Genomic DNA, 15343 nt, shown 5'->3' with positions numbered 1-15343 from the left:
AGTCTTTTGGTTGCTTTTTCCATGATAGGGTGGGAAGCATAGTTAAGAGCTGATGCTTTTGGGTCAAACTTCTACAATAAAGCAAGAGAATTCCCATTGGAAGTTGCTATGCTCCTGAACAGGGAAAAGTTATTCATCACCCTTTGCTATATATGAATTCCACGATATTTGGTCATGAATGATGCTTTTAATTAGAGTAAACAACCCTTTGCTCTCCCAAATTTGATAGAAAATATGAAAACTATTCTCTTAATCTTCTGAATAAAGTAATAACATTAATTATAATAAGTTAATTTCAAATGAAAAAACCAAACATGCTCTTGTGTTTATCAAGTATTCAACATGACTTTCTTTAATAATCTTAATGTTTTCACATTTACATCTCTTTCTCATTTTTTTGATAGATGAGAGTAAGATTTTTCATACGAAAATAAATAAATAAATATTTATTTAATTATAAAATGCACCAAGTAATTTTCATTTATGATTCATATCAAGAAGACTACATCTATCTAGATAGAAATATATATACCAATAAAATCCAATAATCCGAAATTGACAAAATTAAGCTTGTAATACATACAATAATTATTTTTATTTATTTCACATGGACTTTGCTGTAAGGTTGATTAAAATCCAAGGAGCTTATTTTCAACCATTACACATTACCACTCCTAATACTATTAACTATAAGGTTGTGGGTGCACCATTGTATTATCCATCAATGCCCCTCTCCTCGATCACTTGGCCCGGAGGAATCCTTGATTCCCAGCAGATCCAGAGCTTCAACCACATCATCAAGTTGAAGTCCCTGCCCTTGTCCGATAGGGCCTTCGGGTTTCACAATGGTGCCATGGAGATGTTCTGGTGAAAGCCTACGGGCTTCTGGAGTCGAAGCCAGTAGCATGAAGCTCAAGAAAACAATGAGGAGAAGGAAAGGGGGGGTTAATTTGAGTTTCATGGCCATGAATGGAGGTTAAACAAAGTAAGTTTATTGTGTTCTTTGTTTATGAGGATGAGTAGCTAGGCAGTTTGCATGGTTTATATAGGAAACGATGGTGAGCTTTGTTTGACTAGCAATGGTGGGAAAATGTTGGTAAGTTCAAAGACGTATGAGAAATGGGTTGATGTTAAGGAAGCAGGAAGGGAAATTCATTCCGGGAAGTTGTTCATATTTTCTGAGCTGGAATTTTTTGGAGGGTCAACTTTTGAGGATTAGATTAGACACAGTTCATTGAATTTGAAAACATAATTCTAGTCTAAACTGTTTAAGTTTACCAATTGACCAATATAATTAGGTGGATTATTTCATTTATTTCACGGATTGTGTTGTAACTAGACTTAACGTCTAAATGTTTAGATTAAGAGTCCACGAAGCTCACTTGCAAAGGGGTGCTTAGGCAATCTTAACAATAGATTTTAGCTGTCCTTCGAAAGGGTAGGTTAAATATTTCTCGACAATTACCAGTATAATAAGATATAGATATGTGTATGCTATAAGGTACCCCGTTACCGATTGAAGTGTCGGATATGAAATCGTGAGGTGCTCGAGCTTTTGCAGATCTAGACGCCTCCCGGCCTGGTTCATTCCAATCCAAGTCCAACCTTGAAGGGAGACTAAGTTTAAAGTGCTTTCAACTTGTTAATCTTACGGTCATATACCATGTGACCTAAAAAATTAGAGGCACACGATGTTAATTATCTAAATCATTTGACTTGAAAAACCAACAGCTTAATAACAATATGCAACACGAAATTTGATGAATTTGAATTCAAAACAAATTTCTCTTAATCTAATATATAACCCAATTTTATGTAGCATGATACATGAAAAGTGCCATGAATCATGCCATAGCACAGTTGGTTTCAAAGTTTCAAACATATATATAATTTGCTTTTGGTACAATGAAGGGACGGAAATTAACACCGCAAAGCGCAAACCCTAAGCCTAACAACCCCAAAGTCTTGATAAATAAGATACTTAATATAAAGGTATTCGATTATTTGATTCATTGGTTGGTGCATGATCTTTTATTTAAAAAATAAGATTTCAATTCTTTTTCTTCTAATTAAAAAAAAAAAACTTTATATAAGAAGGAGGAGCCGTGAAAGAACACAAATTAACCAGAGGAAGGTAAATTATGTGATCCTGCCATTAGCAAAAAGGCTAAATCTTAGAAAAACATGTTACCCTTTTCTTGGTAATTAACAAAACTTAGATGCCCCTTGTTAGTCAGCATGCAGTATATTCCTTTGCTGTCTTGGTTAATGAAACAAAAATATATATATATAAGAGTAAATAGAAAATTTATATATTCTTCTGTATGTATACAAGGATTTGATGATATTTCTTCTATGTATGACCCTTATGCAATGACCAAGGCAAGGGATTTATTTTCAACCATTACACATTACAACACCTTGAATTTATGTTGAAATTTAACACTAATGACAACGTTTTGTTTGCACCGTAGACTCTATATATATCAATGCCCTTCGCCGCCATTACTTGGTCCGGAGGAATCCTTCATTCCCAGAAGATCGAGAACTTGAACAACTTCATCAAGTTGAGGTCCCCCATTCTGCCGTTGGCTTGGGCCAGCCTTCATAATAGCACGGCCGAGATGATTGGGAGCGAACCGGCGAGCTTCCGGGGTGGAAGCTAGCAACATGAAGGTGAGGAAAGTGAGTAGGAGCAAGAAATGGAGGGTTTTGAGTTTCATGGCCATATCGTTGGAGGAAATTCAAAGAGTAATCAATAAACTTGTTTTGCTTGTTGTAAAGGATGAGTGGGCATCTTGCATGAGAGTGATTTATAAAGGGAATCATGATAAGCTTGCTTTGACTAAGGAAGCAGGATAGGAAAATTCATCTGTGGAAGTGGAACATGTCTGAATTTGGAATTGTTGCAAGAGTCCAAGTCGACAAGATGGTAGAGACGAAGAATAAAAATTGGTCGACTTTATTTTATTTTCAAATGTTTGCTTTTTACCTATATATTGACCAGTTTGCGTTGATTTTTCCATTTAGTATCACGTAGATGCTGAGTTTTTAAAGCTTTCAAACTATCTTATATCAATTCCAACTTAGCAATTGTTATTCTCGATCTATCAGTTTATTTATTTATTTATTTTTTGATTGGAAGAAAGTGATTTGAACTTTTTCTTTTTAATAGGAAGATCATGTACTAATAAATAGATCAAATGCTCCAATGTAAAAACCACACTTTAAAAGGGGCATTCCGAAAATTGAACAATTGGCTTATTTGAATTATATATACCTAAACTTAAATTCAAATGTCATGAGTCCTAGGGTCAAGGTGTATGAATATTAATTATCAGTAATTAATTTTCTGAAATTTGGATTAAGCAGCAATTCTCATGAAAATCCAATGTGATTTATTAAGTCTAAACCCCCCAAGGCCAAAACTCCATAAAGGTGTGGGTTTCAACAAAGCCCATAAACTTAAGATTGTTTATCACTAATATAAAAGATTTTATATATTTTTAAAATTAAAATTTTAAATATAATGTAATAAAAATAATAATTAAATTTTAAGAAATATGGGAACCAAATTCTCTGTTATTTATTTTTAATATTAAATATAAAACCAAAGTAATAACTAACAACTCTATCTAAGGCTTCATGAGCTGTTATTGTTAGCTGGTTTAGCTGTTACAATCTCCTAAATTCCCGCCGTTTCCGTTAAAAATAAATAAAAATTAAAAAAAAATCTTTTTATTAGAAAGAGAAGAAATGGCTCTCTCTCTGTCTCTCCTGAGAGAAAATTCTTAATTTCTTTCTCTTTCTCGAGAAAGCGAGAGAAAGTGAGAGAGAATTCAATCACTTTCTCTCCCTTTCTCGTTCTATCTTTAATCGTAACGGGAATTTCCTGAGCGTGTTTCCATTTTTCCAAAAAGAATGTCGCAACTGCCTACGACGGAGGAGGAGACGGTCGTCGTCGAAGACGACGTCCATGATCTCAAGTTCTCCAATGGAGGCTGCTGCTTTTGGATGCCTTGTCGCTCTGCCGTTAGATCAATCTGGTGGGAGCGTATTTCGACCGACGATACCAACTCCGCCGCCTCCACGAATACAAGTCACTACGTGCCGTGGTGGACCCGAGGGTGGAAGAAGGTTCGAGAATGGTCGGAGCTGGTAGCTGGACCGAAATGGAAGACGTTTATACGACGGTTCAACAAGAACAAAACCGGTAACGGAGGAATGAAATTCCATTACGATCCCTTGAGTTACTCCCTCAATTTCGACGAAGGACCGGGGCAAAACGGTCATTTCGATGAGGATTTTATGAACAGAAACTTCTCTTCCAGGTACGCCTCGTTGCCTGTCTCCACGAAATCCTCCATGGATTTTGGCAAAGACGGGCCCTTTCTCATCTGACTGTACACGTCATTCGCTTAAGCTATGGTTTTTCAGTTCACGTGACAGTCACTCGCACCAGATAGTTGTCGGCGTGGTCGTGGCTTACGTTAAGGTTAATCTTTTTTTTGTAAAGCAAAATATTAATTGTTTTTTTGTTGAGGATAATAAGAGAATAATATTTTTCCTGATATTGTTAGATGAGAGAAGGGAGAAGAGAACTTGTAAATGTCAAAAGGGTTGTTTTTGTTCTGGGAAATGTAAAATAATCAAAGAATTAATACAAATGTTCCTGTCCCATTTTTACCTAAGAATATCAGAGAGTTAAAAGAATGCCAAGGTGAGAAAGTAGCAATTCTTTTTGCTTTATATATAATTTAGGAGTTGGGGAGAAATTAAGTCAGCAATGTTTGGTATAGTGGCATCTACTTACCACATCTATTGAAACCCTTAGTTTTTGTGTCTTTTATTTTATATTTCAATTTCATGTTTTTCAATGTGTTGAATTGGAAACTATGGTTTTGGATCACGTATTTGGATGAAGTGGGCGTTAAGTTTGTGCTTGTTGATATTGGTATATGACATTTGATTGTATATAATTGATTATTGATGTTGAGATAAGTGGCCATGGTTTGTAGAGTCCTACTTTGTTTTCCAAGGTTTGTCAATTAGCTGTCCTTCTAACATAGTTAAAGGTCATTCAGAGGCTTTCAACTTGAGAAAAGTAAATGTCATTCTTGAAATGAATTTGCCTCCGGCACTAATTGGGCTCATTTTTTGTTGCATTTGATAACATTATGTATGAAGATCATGGTGATTCCTAGAAAGTCATTTTCATGGGCTACCATTTTGTACATCACCATTCCTTAAAACGAGATGCAATCTTTTTACTAATAAATAAAGAGAGAGAAAAAACCCTCTTTTAAATGAGTTGATGCCATTGAATCACAAGTTTCCTGTAGCTAATTTCATTTCACATTTTTACTACTGGAATCCCAATCCCACTGGGGTTTTTCCTCCTCTTTCAGTGGTGACAAGCCAGCCAAAAAAACAAAAAAACAGCATTGTCTTATGGGCTCCTAGTCCTGACTGTTATGGTGCAGACGAAGAACAGTTTTTAACAGGAAAGGAGTGCTTACGAGTTTACAAATTACTTGATTGTGATCCACCATTACTGGAAATTATTCTCCCTTTTCATCATTCTCTCATCTCAATGGCAAAGTCCTGTCCACATTCCGCATTTCCTGCTGTATTTTTAATGCTGTCCCTGTAGAATCTTGCAGGTGTGGTTGTCAAGTCACTAATTCTCATGCATTCTGTTTGCCACAGGGTTTTTAGCACATTCTCAACCCTTTTCTGATTGCAGACAATATGATATGATCAACTTCTGAACTAGATCATGTTGGCCGATACCATTTTTGTGCTGAATAATCTAATCTGTTTATCACCAGTAGGGCTGAGCAAACCTTTTCACTGGAAAAACAGGGATGGTAAAAGAGGGGGCTGGGTCAAAGCTCACATTATGGTTTGTCACCCAGTGTGCTGGGCTTAGCCCTTTCTATACCAGGCCCTGAGGTATATGAAAGAGACAAAAGTACCTCATTGTTGTCAAATGATATGATTCCGATTTCTGAGGTGGTTAACACTGAGCATTTCACAGCTTCACAGGATTGTAACAGGCAGGATTATGGAGCCCACCTTGGAAGTACTTTAATCAATTGTCATTGGTTGGTGACCGTGTGCCCTGCTTTTATATTTGGGTCTCAGAGATGACATTATCATTTCTCAACAGTCATTGTTGGACACTTCCTCTCAAGTGGGGCTGAAGATCATTTTCACATAGGTATCCCTTTGCAAAATACTACAGTTCATCACAACCACCACCCACCATCTGCATATTCTAAAAAATAATATATTGTAAACAAGAAATACCCTAAGACTTTATTATATAAATTAACATAATAGATGTTTAAAAGGAGATGATAATAAATTTGTTTGGATCATAAAGTCTATCTAGGTCCACAATGACAACACTTGACATCCCTTCATGGCTTTATATCAGTATTTGTTTGTTTCTTCCCTTTTCTTTTCTATTTTTCCTCTTTCTACTCACTTTTGACTCTTATTTTATCCAAGTGTAAACACCTCTCCTCAAACTTGCTGCATTTTGACTGTTAAATAATGCAGTAGATAGCCTTGATTTTTAAATAAGAATGGATTTAGATTTAATGCAAAGGGTTTTGATTTCAACAAGGCCACATGGGAAGAGCAAAGGATGACCCCACAGTTTTAGCTGCCACAGCCAAGATTTTTGAATTAAAGGGCTCATCACAAGATTGAAAAAAATTCTGTCACACAGCTTTCGTGGATCCCACCATCATTGCACAACTGCCCACTCTCAAAGCCAAAGATCACTCTACACAACAGATTGAGTGCACATTATCCTAAAAGGGTTGATATATTAAAAAGTAAAAGGAAAAGGGCAGGGGGAAAAACCCCAGCTCATCAAAAGCCAAGAAAAGCAAAAGCATTAGGCTCCTGCCTTAGATCATGTTTAGACATATATAAACATCACTATACTTTGTTGGGGAGAGAGATTTTTTATAGGCTCAACATCAATAGGGGAAAGTATGGAACTAGGCTAGCATGAATTGCCTATCTTGGGCAACAAATTAACAGTAGCATTGCATGGAAAAAGTTGCATCTTGAATGAGTATTATGATTTCCCTAAGTTGTGAGACATCATCCTTGCTTGAAACTACTCAAATTAGTACTCCATGTTTGACTTTGAACTAGCACACCCCTAAGGTGAACAATGTAAAATCAGTACCATTTCAACCGTAATCATTCAATCTTTACTAGACCATAACCTTCTCCATAACAAATTTACCTGTGGATTGACAACAAAACTGTCATGATGCGAATAAAATGATTCTGTTAGCAATGTCAAAGTTAACTAACAATCAAACATGATGACAATGGAGTTCTAGCTAAACACTAACACAACAGTCAAATTGCTCTGAGCATTAACATTTCCTGTCATGCACTATATATAATACTACATAGGCAGTGCAAACCCTTCAAATGAGATAAGATTGCTGAGATGTGCAGTAGCATGGAACATATTGTATGAATATCTTCTTTATTTCATAAAAAGTATATGTATCTCTTCTTTTGCAGAACTAAGACATCATCATGAGTTCAGTAACACAGCTAGAATTAGAAGAAGAGTCATCAGCATAGTCTTACCTACGTGAATTCTATTCTCTCATTCAGTTCAAGTTACAACCAGCAAATGCCTTTGTGAGTAATTTTACTTTGAGGTTTCAGAACAAAAATATGTCACAACCAATCATTACAATTTTGAATTAGCATCACAAAAAAATTTTTAAAAGTAGGAGCTGAGCCAAAGCATAACAAGCTTTGATCAATTGAATAAATAGCTCAACCAGAAACCGCCAAAGAAATTACCTTTCATTTTTCTTGTGTTTTCTCCAACCATGGTAAGTCTGTATTAAGAGAAGAAGGCATGCCGATTTGGGCATCCGAAGAACTTGAAAATTTACCTTTCTTAGACCAAAGCCAGATCTTGGAAACAGAAAAGCTCTCCCCTTTGGCCACACTACTAATCTTTTTCGCCTCTGCATCCCTTTCTACTGAAGAATTCCCATTCTGTTCCAAACCTTTTGATAGCTTTACATCACAGCCACTGCTTCGATCATTAGACAGGGCAACCCTAAGATCTGAGTCACCTAGCACATACTGATATGAACCCATAGAAAAACACCTTCTTGCATCTAAATTGCTGCTACTAGTTTCTCCTCCTGCCTCCCCAGGTCCATCATTTAGCCTTCTGAATTTACCTAGCCTCACGGGCAAAACCCCCTTGTCAACAACAATTTCTTCCATTTCCACTGTTTTCTGACCGGGGGTATATCCATTTTCCCCATTACCAGCACACCCCTCATCTTCCCTTATGTCATCAAAATCAAAAATTGGATTTTCCATTGAAAACCCAGGAGTAAAAAGAGTACCTCTGCAAAGAGGGCATGTTGAGTTTGATAACAGCCAAGTGTCAATACAATTTATATGAAAAGCATGGCTACACATAGGAAGCAATCTCAGCTTATCTTTCTCAGAGAACTCACATAAACAAACAGCACAATCAAAAGGCTCTTTAAGACCAACTATTTCTCTGTACTGGAAAACAGGTAAAGCATCAATAAAAGCTTGATCTAAACCAGAATCATGGAGATGAAACAGTTGTTGTAGCTGCCTTTGGAGAGCATCAGAGGTAGACATTTCAGGGTATCTATTAGACTGAGAAGATGTAGATGAAGATGGATGCTTTATAAGGAATCTAACAAGCAGATGTAGAAGACCAGAGATGAAAAATAGTACAGCCAAGATTACTATAATGAACAGAACTGCAGGACTAATTCTAGTACCAGAAGATGATGATGTTGATGATGGTGAAGGGTTTGAATCTTTATGAAAAGTAGTAGCAGCAGTATATGGAGATGGAGGAAGAGGTGGTGGATATTGAAAGTAACCATCTTTTTGCCTGATTTGATTATGATGAACCCAAGACATCTTCAAATGGTTATGCTCCAAAACCCAACTCTTTTCTTTGATTTCTAACATTCCACAGATTATATAGCTGCACTCAAGAACCATACTTCAAACCTCAAAACAGCCAAAAAAAAAAAGCTCAGACCCAACTCATATTTCAGCCTAAAAACAATGCTCAAAACAATACCTTTCTTTTTCACTAGTAAAAGAACACCATATACACCACAAGTTTCCTTTTCCTTCTTTGCATTAATATCTTCCAAAATCTTTTTTTAACACTACATGAAATAATAACCAAAAAGATAAGAAATTAGCAAAGTTTGAGCCTTTGAAACTTACCAAAACTTTTATAGTACTAAAAAAAAGAGGAAGCCTTATCAAGTTGGGCTTTTTTTCTTTAAGTAACTTAGAATGGGAGAAAGATGAGGAGAGTGGAGAAGGGTATCTAAATCCAAGTATTTATCAGAAAAAAAAAAAAACCAAATGTCGAAAAGCACTTTGGTTTTTGGGTTCTCTCTCTCTCTCTCAAAAGTGAGTCTCCTCCCCCTTCTAAGTTCTGGTGGAACAGAAAAGGGCAGGAGGAGAGAGTGGCAGGACAGGACAGCCAGCAGTAGTTTCCAAAGTGCGAGGTTAAAGGATGCCAAAAAGAAGCACTGGAATTTGGCCCCACTTGCTAATTTGAGCGCGTGGGATTCAAATGGTCAACCACAAACAGACAATGTGATTCTGTCCTCGGCTATGTTTGGGCTTTTGTGAGGTTGGGCTAAAAAGTCTGAAAAGGATTTTGGACTTCGATTACTTGAGTTTCATTTACTGAATTAGGGGGCTAGGGTTGGAGACTACAGTTAGGTGTGTCTTTGATTAATGACATGAAAATGACTTGATTTTTACACTTGGAGGAAGCTTAAAAGTATTGGAAAAAAAAAGCTATACACATTAATAATCTTTAAATATAGTGTACTGAAATTATGACTTTTTTATTCACACATTGATGGCATGGCACACCACCTAATTCAAGAACTTTTGTATTAGGATATTGATAATGTAGACTTCTTTTTATACATAAAGTCCAAGTATTTGGACAACAATATCAAAATCCACAACAAAAAGATAGAGCAATGTACCTTTTTATAATCAAAATCCAACCTAATTCCCATTATTATGCAATCAATGCTTCAGCAGTCTCCTTCAACTACCCATTCAAGCAAAGATTAAGAATTGCATTAAGAACATGAAAACACTTCATTCAATGATCGAGTTACAAAGGTTTCTGTTGCACATAGATATAGTTTATTTGTCACCTTTCATGAGTGAGTTTGGTTTTACTATATGTGTGAGGTAACCTGTATTTGTTACTTGTCTTGGGTTTGCCTTTGGAGTGTGGAAGATGTGAATGCTTCTTGAGTCTTCATCTTAATGTTAAAGGCAAATTAGGTGAAGGTTTTGGATGACAATCAGACATTAGTTGGATATTTGAGGAAGGGACAGATGACTTTTAGGTGATAGGGTTGAGATTTCTGTAGTTGGGCACTCCTTATGATTTAGGAGTGAGCTTTCCTTTAATTATTTCAATTTGCAAACCATTATTTGGGTGATGATGGATGATGATGATCTGCCACGCATTATGGATATAGTGAGCGCAAAAGTGTGTGATCAAGCTAATAATATTTCCCAATGTAGGGACAATCTGTGGGAAAGCTGGAGAAGAAACTTAATTTATCAAGCAATGGAAACGTAACAAATGTTTATGGGATGTTTGATTTCATGTTTCCAATGATTGTCAAGTCATGTAGTTTCAATTCATAAATATTGAAGGATAGATTCTGAAAGTGACATCCCACATTTTATGAGAATCACGGTATCTGTCAGTCTGCAGAAGTAAAAGCATATATGCTTTGTGGTCTCAGATTCTATAATTCCTTGCTTGACCAGCGGAGCACTCGGAAAAGAAATTTCTGCATGCCAACAAACAAGTGCTCAAACCCATGACTATGTTCACTACTAGTGGAGCACTTCTTCTAATGGAAATTGGTGCTCACCCTTAATCTTTTCTATTCATTCATAGCATTCCTGATACCACTAATTATCCATTGAGTTGTTGGTGCAATTTTATCCACACTGACTTTGAGCTACATTAGTTCAACGCCAACAGAAAACCTAGTGCCCATCAAGCAAAGGATGCTGACATGCCAACAGACAAGGGACATCAAAATGGATAGAGGCCTGCCATTGTCAGAGGCTATGGTGACCTGGTGGTCATGAGTTCATGTTGTGGAAAATGCCCTCTTTGCATAGGAGGCTGAGATTCCATAGAATCAATTTACAACATCTTGAATAGCAGATTATATCCTTCTTACCAAAGCATTGAGATCGGGAATTTTTAGTAACTCCAAACGGACAGGCCAGCGATTGTTGGATGTTTCTATTATCTTACAGACCAGGAGCTATAACATATCAAAATAAAACAGTGTAGCAATATATATCCCATCATTTTGTGGTAAAAATAGTTTTTGAAGATTCTAACTTCTAAGACATGGGACTTAAGGCAGGAGTTACTGCTCAATTATTGAGTTTAAAATACAAATATTCTCTGCAAAATTGAGTTTTACTCAGTGGTGGACTACCTGCAATGAAAAATTTGAACGAAAACATATGGACCCTGAAATTTGCTGTATCATCTTTAGGTGAATCTTCATCTGATCGATGGATGAAGAAGTTGCTTGATTATGGTTCATTGACTCGTGATTTATCTTCTTCCTCCTTTATGGTGTTGATCATGGCGACAACTTGGTTAATGCTTGGCCTAGCCTGAGAGTGGTTAACACATTTTATAGCCACCTGCAGCAGATTCAGCATCCTCTCTTCACTTGCACCTTCTGAAATTAGAGACTTGTCGAAAACTTCGACCGTCCATTCTTCGCGAACCACTGAGTGAACCCATGAAGTCAATTCAACCCCTTCATTCTGGACCAGCTTTCCAGTTAGTAGCTCGAGCAGAATCACCCCAAAGCAATATATGTCTGCTTTGAAGGCATTAGATGCATTATCCTTAGTTTGTTGCATTGTTTTCAGGCCATTAACATTGGCACTTGAAGAGGATTCTTGAGGATCCACCACCATAAGACCATATTCACTTATGCAAGGTTCCATATTCTTTTTCAGCATGATGTTTGAGGATTTCAAGTTACCATGAGCAATTCCATCGCTGTGAAGCTCCTGATGCATGAAGGCCAGTGCCTCAGCAATTTTTGCTGCAACAACAAGTCTGCTTGCCCATTCAAATTTTTGTCCCTTTCGGTTTCCTGAAGTACATATGCAGCTTCTCAAATCCTTGTATGTGGTTAAGAATAGAAGTGAATTTAAGTTGCAAAAGGGCATATATGTTACGTCTGATCTGAGAATGCATGTTCGAGTTTGAAATATGTTTATCATGTTCGGATTGCAGAAATGAAGATGAAAAAGGCGATCATGTGTTGCAACATAAGGGTTTTCCTAAGTTTTCAGTTCCAACATATTTTTGAAGGAAAAAACGTTTTCTATCAACAAATGAGGCAGCAAATCACAACATCTTAGACCTGCCAAGCATAAATGCTAACAATGATAACATTTTAGATGAAACTGAGTATGCTTACCTTGGAGAAGTGAGAATAGACTTCCATTCAGCTGATATTCATAGACCAGGAGCTTCTCATGCTTTGAACAATAGAAGGCAAGAGCTTGCAGGACATTTGGATGCTTTGCTTGGTCTAGCCTACGCATCCTCTGCTTAAAATCATCAGTTGAAATTGTCCAATCTTTAATCCTTTTCACAGCCAGCACCATCCCATTCTCGAAGATGACTTTATAGAGGGTACCGTGCTTTCCCCTCCCAATCAACTCAGCTGGAGCTCTAAGCAAGTCCTCAAATTTCAAGTCACTTACTGCAGGACTCGTGAGAACTACCAGTGAAGATGAGGCCAATGCACTTTCAGCTGAATGGATTGAAAATTCTGATCTGCTCACTTCTGTTTTAAACTCGGTTGATGTAACACTAGGCTTGTCAACAACATTATCAACTGATGCCACCTTATTTGGACTTGCAGAGTCAACTTTTTCTCCTTTCTTCTTTTTGAGCCTGCAAAGAATCAAAGCAACAATAGCCAAGCCCAGTGCAATATACCCTGAGTACATAAGAATCTGATTCTTGGAGACACCTTTTGATTTCTTTTTCTCTCGTGGACAAGGTTTTTGCAATATGTCTCCACATAATTCAGGATTGCCTAGGAAGCAGCTTGCAGGAAATCGATCTTTCACATCAGGAATAGGACCCTTGAGGAAGTTGTTGGAGACATTGAATTGAACAAGATTGGAGAAATCAAATTCAGGTATCTCCCCTGTGAGCTGATTTTTTTGTGCAAGGAACATTCTGAGACCTGAAATCCTGGACAAACCTGGCAAGTCACCAGAAAATCTGTTGTTTGATATGTCAAGTTGTTTCAGATTACCTAACATTGCAAGTGAGCCTGGAAGGTTTCCGGAGAACTGGTTACCACCCAAGAGCAACCGAGTGAGTTGTTTGCAATTTGCAATATCAGCTTGGATCGCACCACCAATGTTGTTCAGAATAAGATTAATAACATTAAGAGACGCAGCAAGAGATTGCACATTGCAAAGAGCACTAGCATTAACAAAACCTGAAAGGCTAAAATTATCAAAAACTATTCTTTTAACGACACTGTTAGTGTTATGATCACAGATCACACCCTTCCACTGATTCTTGCAGGGATCAGAAGTTGAGTTCCAACCGAAACTAGGATCAGGTGGGATATTGTTGTTAGACAATTGTTTATAGAATTCAACCAATGAATCCCTGGCCCCATCATCCACGGAATTTGTCACATGAGTGATGAGAACGAATGAAACAGAAAGTACCCAGATGGAGATTTGTTTCATTTTGGATGATCTCAGGCTTGCAGTTTAGTCCAAACAGGTTTACAGTAGAACTTTGGTTGAAGGTGTAGTACATATGGAACTTCGTTTCATTGATTGGGATTGTGAAACAAGGAGGAAATCGCTATGCTTTGGTGACTGCTGGAATTAATGAAAAAAGAGATCCATTGGCTGAATATACAACAAGAATTTGTCTTCTTCTGCATTTGATTGCCGTAATAGAGTTAAACAATCAGCCATTTGTCTCCAAATTAACTGATAAGAGCCGGCAGCTACAGGGAAGTTTTGAAATATAATGTCATGTCTTTCTCAATGAGAATATTCATCAAAACACACACAGTACATGCTACTGACTATCTTGACCTTTTGCCCTTGGTCTCATGCCCCAGACCGATCTCCATCATCAATGATTCAGCAGAATATGCTGTAAACATGTAACCAAGATCTACTTCTCAGTTCCAGCCAACTGCTTATGTCATATTATAGTAGGAACTAAGTTTTTAACCAACTTTTACAAATCCTCATCGTAATAACTACGTGACTTCTTTTTGAGGAAGATTTGAGTTATAAAGCTCAAGGTATGAGACGAGGGTCGAATTGAACTGAAACTCACATATTACTTGTTGCAATTTCCCAAGAGAAGGGGAAATTATAACAACAATACTAAAGCAGAAGGATGAAAGAAATTGATGCATGGGCTTGGTATCAATGAGAATACACCAAAGAAAAGCATCCGATACTTTCTTCTTCAGTAATCATATAATTTTCAATGTTTACTAAGAATTTACCGTAAAAACTGAAAGGGTGTTCCTTGTTTTGGTAGTATACTAAATTCACATGCAATATTCTGGTCTTTCTTAAGCAGAAGCATCAGAGATCCTATGTCTTGTGGGATTGAATATTTAGTGATGGATTTTTCATCCTTTTATAGTTTACAAGTTTGACTTTATAGATACGATATTGCGAGTGATTATCCAAAGACGACAAGCTGATCTATATATATTTGGAAGAAGGCTAACTTAAATAAAGTTGAATAACATAACTCACACAAAGTAGAATTTAAACTGGAGATATACTGATTCCAAGACCTTTGTATTCCTTTGCCTTACCCTTAAGATAAGTTTCCATTGGTTAAAAGTAAAGAGTTTTCATTATTCTTTTAGCAATGCAATGGAGCTATACAAAAAGGATAGATCTCCATTTCCCCTTAACCCCATTGTTAGTATAGCTGAAATTTACTTTAAACTTTTTGTATAATCAGCAAAAGTTTTTTATTGACTAAACTAATTGAGATTAGAGGTCCTTTTAGTGTTATTCTTTTTCCTTCCTTTTAAGAGGTCTCTTTTGAGTTTACAAGACAAGCATATCATCCCAAATAGGTCTTCTTGATGAAGTTTACAAGGTAAGAATCCCATGTCAAGCCTAGGATATAAAGGAAAATGTTTCCCTTAAAACCTTAAAT

The 15343-nt window shown here is 36.8% G+C and overlaps 3 protein-coding genes across 10 annotated transcripts; 1 reads left to right on the top strand and 2 right to left on the bottom strand.

Moving 5' to 3' along the window:
* Positions 1–3716: 3716 nt before the first annotated feature.
* On the top strand, positions 3717–4694 carry LOC108661758 (uncharacterized). Its single transcript, XM_018119570.2, has one exon. It carries the CDS (start codon positions 3922–3924, stop codon positions 4399–4401), a length of 480 nt encoding a protein of 159 aa, XP_017975059.2. The 5' UTR covers positions 3717–3921; the 3' UTR covers positions 4402–4694.
* Positions 4695–5298: 604 nt separating this feature from the next.
* On the bottom strand, positions 5299–9561 carry LOC18600728 (RING/U-box superfamily protein). 8 transcript variants are annotated; one of them, XR_001927545.2, is made up of 3 exons: positions 7852–9561; positions 5979–6271; positions 5299–5853 (listed from the first exon to the last, which is right to left on the bottom strand). XR_001927545.2 is itself a non-coding variant. In XM_018119569.2 (2 exons), exon 1 carries the CDS (start codon positions 9055–9057, stop codon positions 7855–7857), a length of 1203 nt encoding a protein of 400 aa, XP_017975058.2. In that variant the 5' UTR covers positions 9058–9561; the 3' UTR covers positions 5299–6280; positions 7852–7854. The 8 variants fall into 8 exon arrangements, 7 of the variants coding, with proteins under 7 accessions (XP_017975058.2, XP_007031413.3, XP_088661722.1 ...); XM_018119569.2 differs by having other exon boundaries at positions 5299–6280; XM_007031351.3 differs by having other exon boundaries at positions 5299–6271.
* Positions 9562–11402: 1841 nt separating this feature from the next.
* Positions 11403–13898, bottom strand: LOC18600727 (putative inactive receptor kinase At2g26730). The gene is made up of 2 exons (XM_007031349.3): positions 12585–13898; positions 11403–12254 (listed from the first exon to the last, which is right to left on the bottom strand). Exons 1-2 carry the CDS (start codon positions 13882–13884, stop codon positions 11677–11679), a joined length of 1878 nt encoding a protein of 625 aa, XP_007031411.3. The 5' UTR covers positions 13885–13898; the 3' UTR covers positions 11403–11676.
* Positions 13899–15343: the final 1445 nt, after the last annotated feature.

Source organism: Theobroma cacao, chromosome 4 (genome assembly GCF_053813885.1).
Source record: "Theobroma cacao isolate CCN51 chromosome 4, ASM5381388v1, whole genome shotgun sequence".
Lineage (NCBI taxonomy): Eukaryota > Viridiplantae > Streptophyta > Magnoliopsida > Malvales > Malvaceae > Theobroma > Theobroma cacao.
The sequence above is the reverse complement of the archived record's forward strand: the minus strand, read 5'-3'. Positions and strand labels throughout refer to the sequence as shown.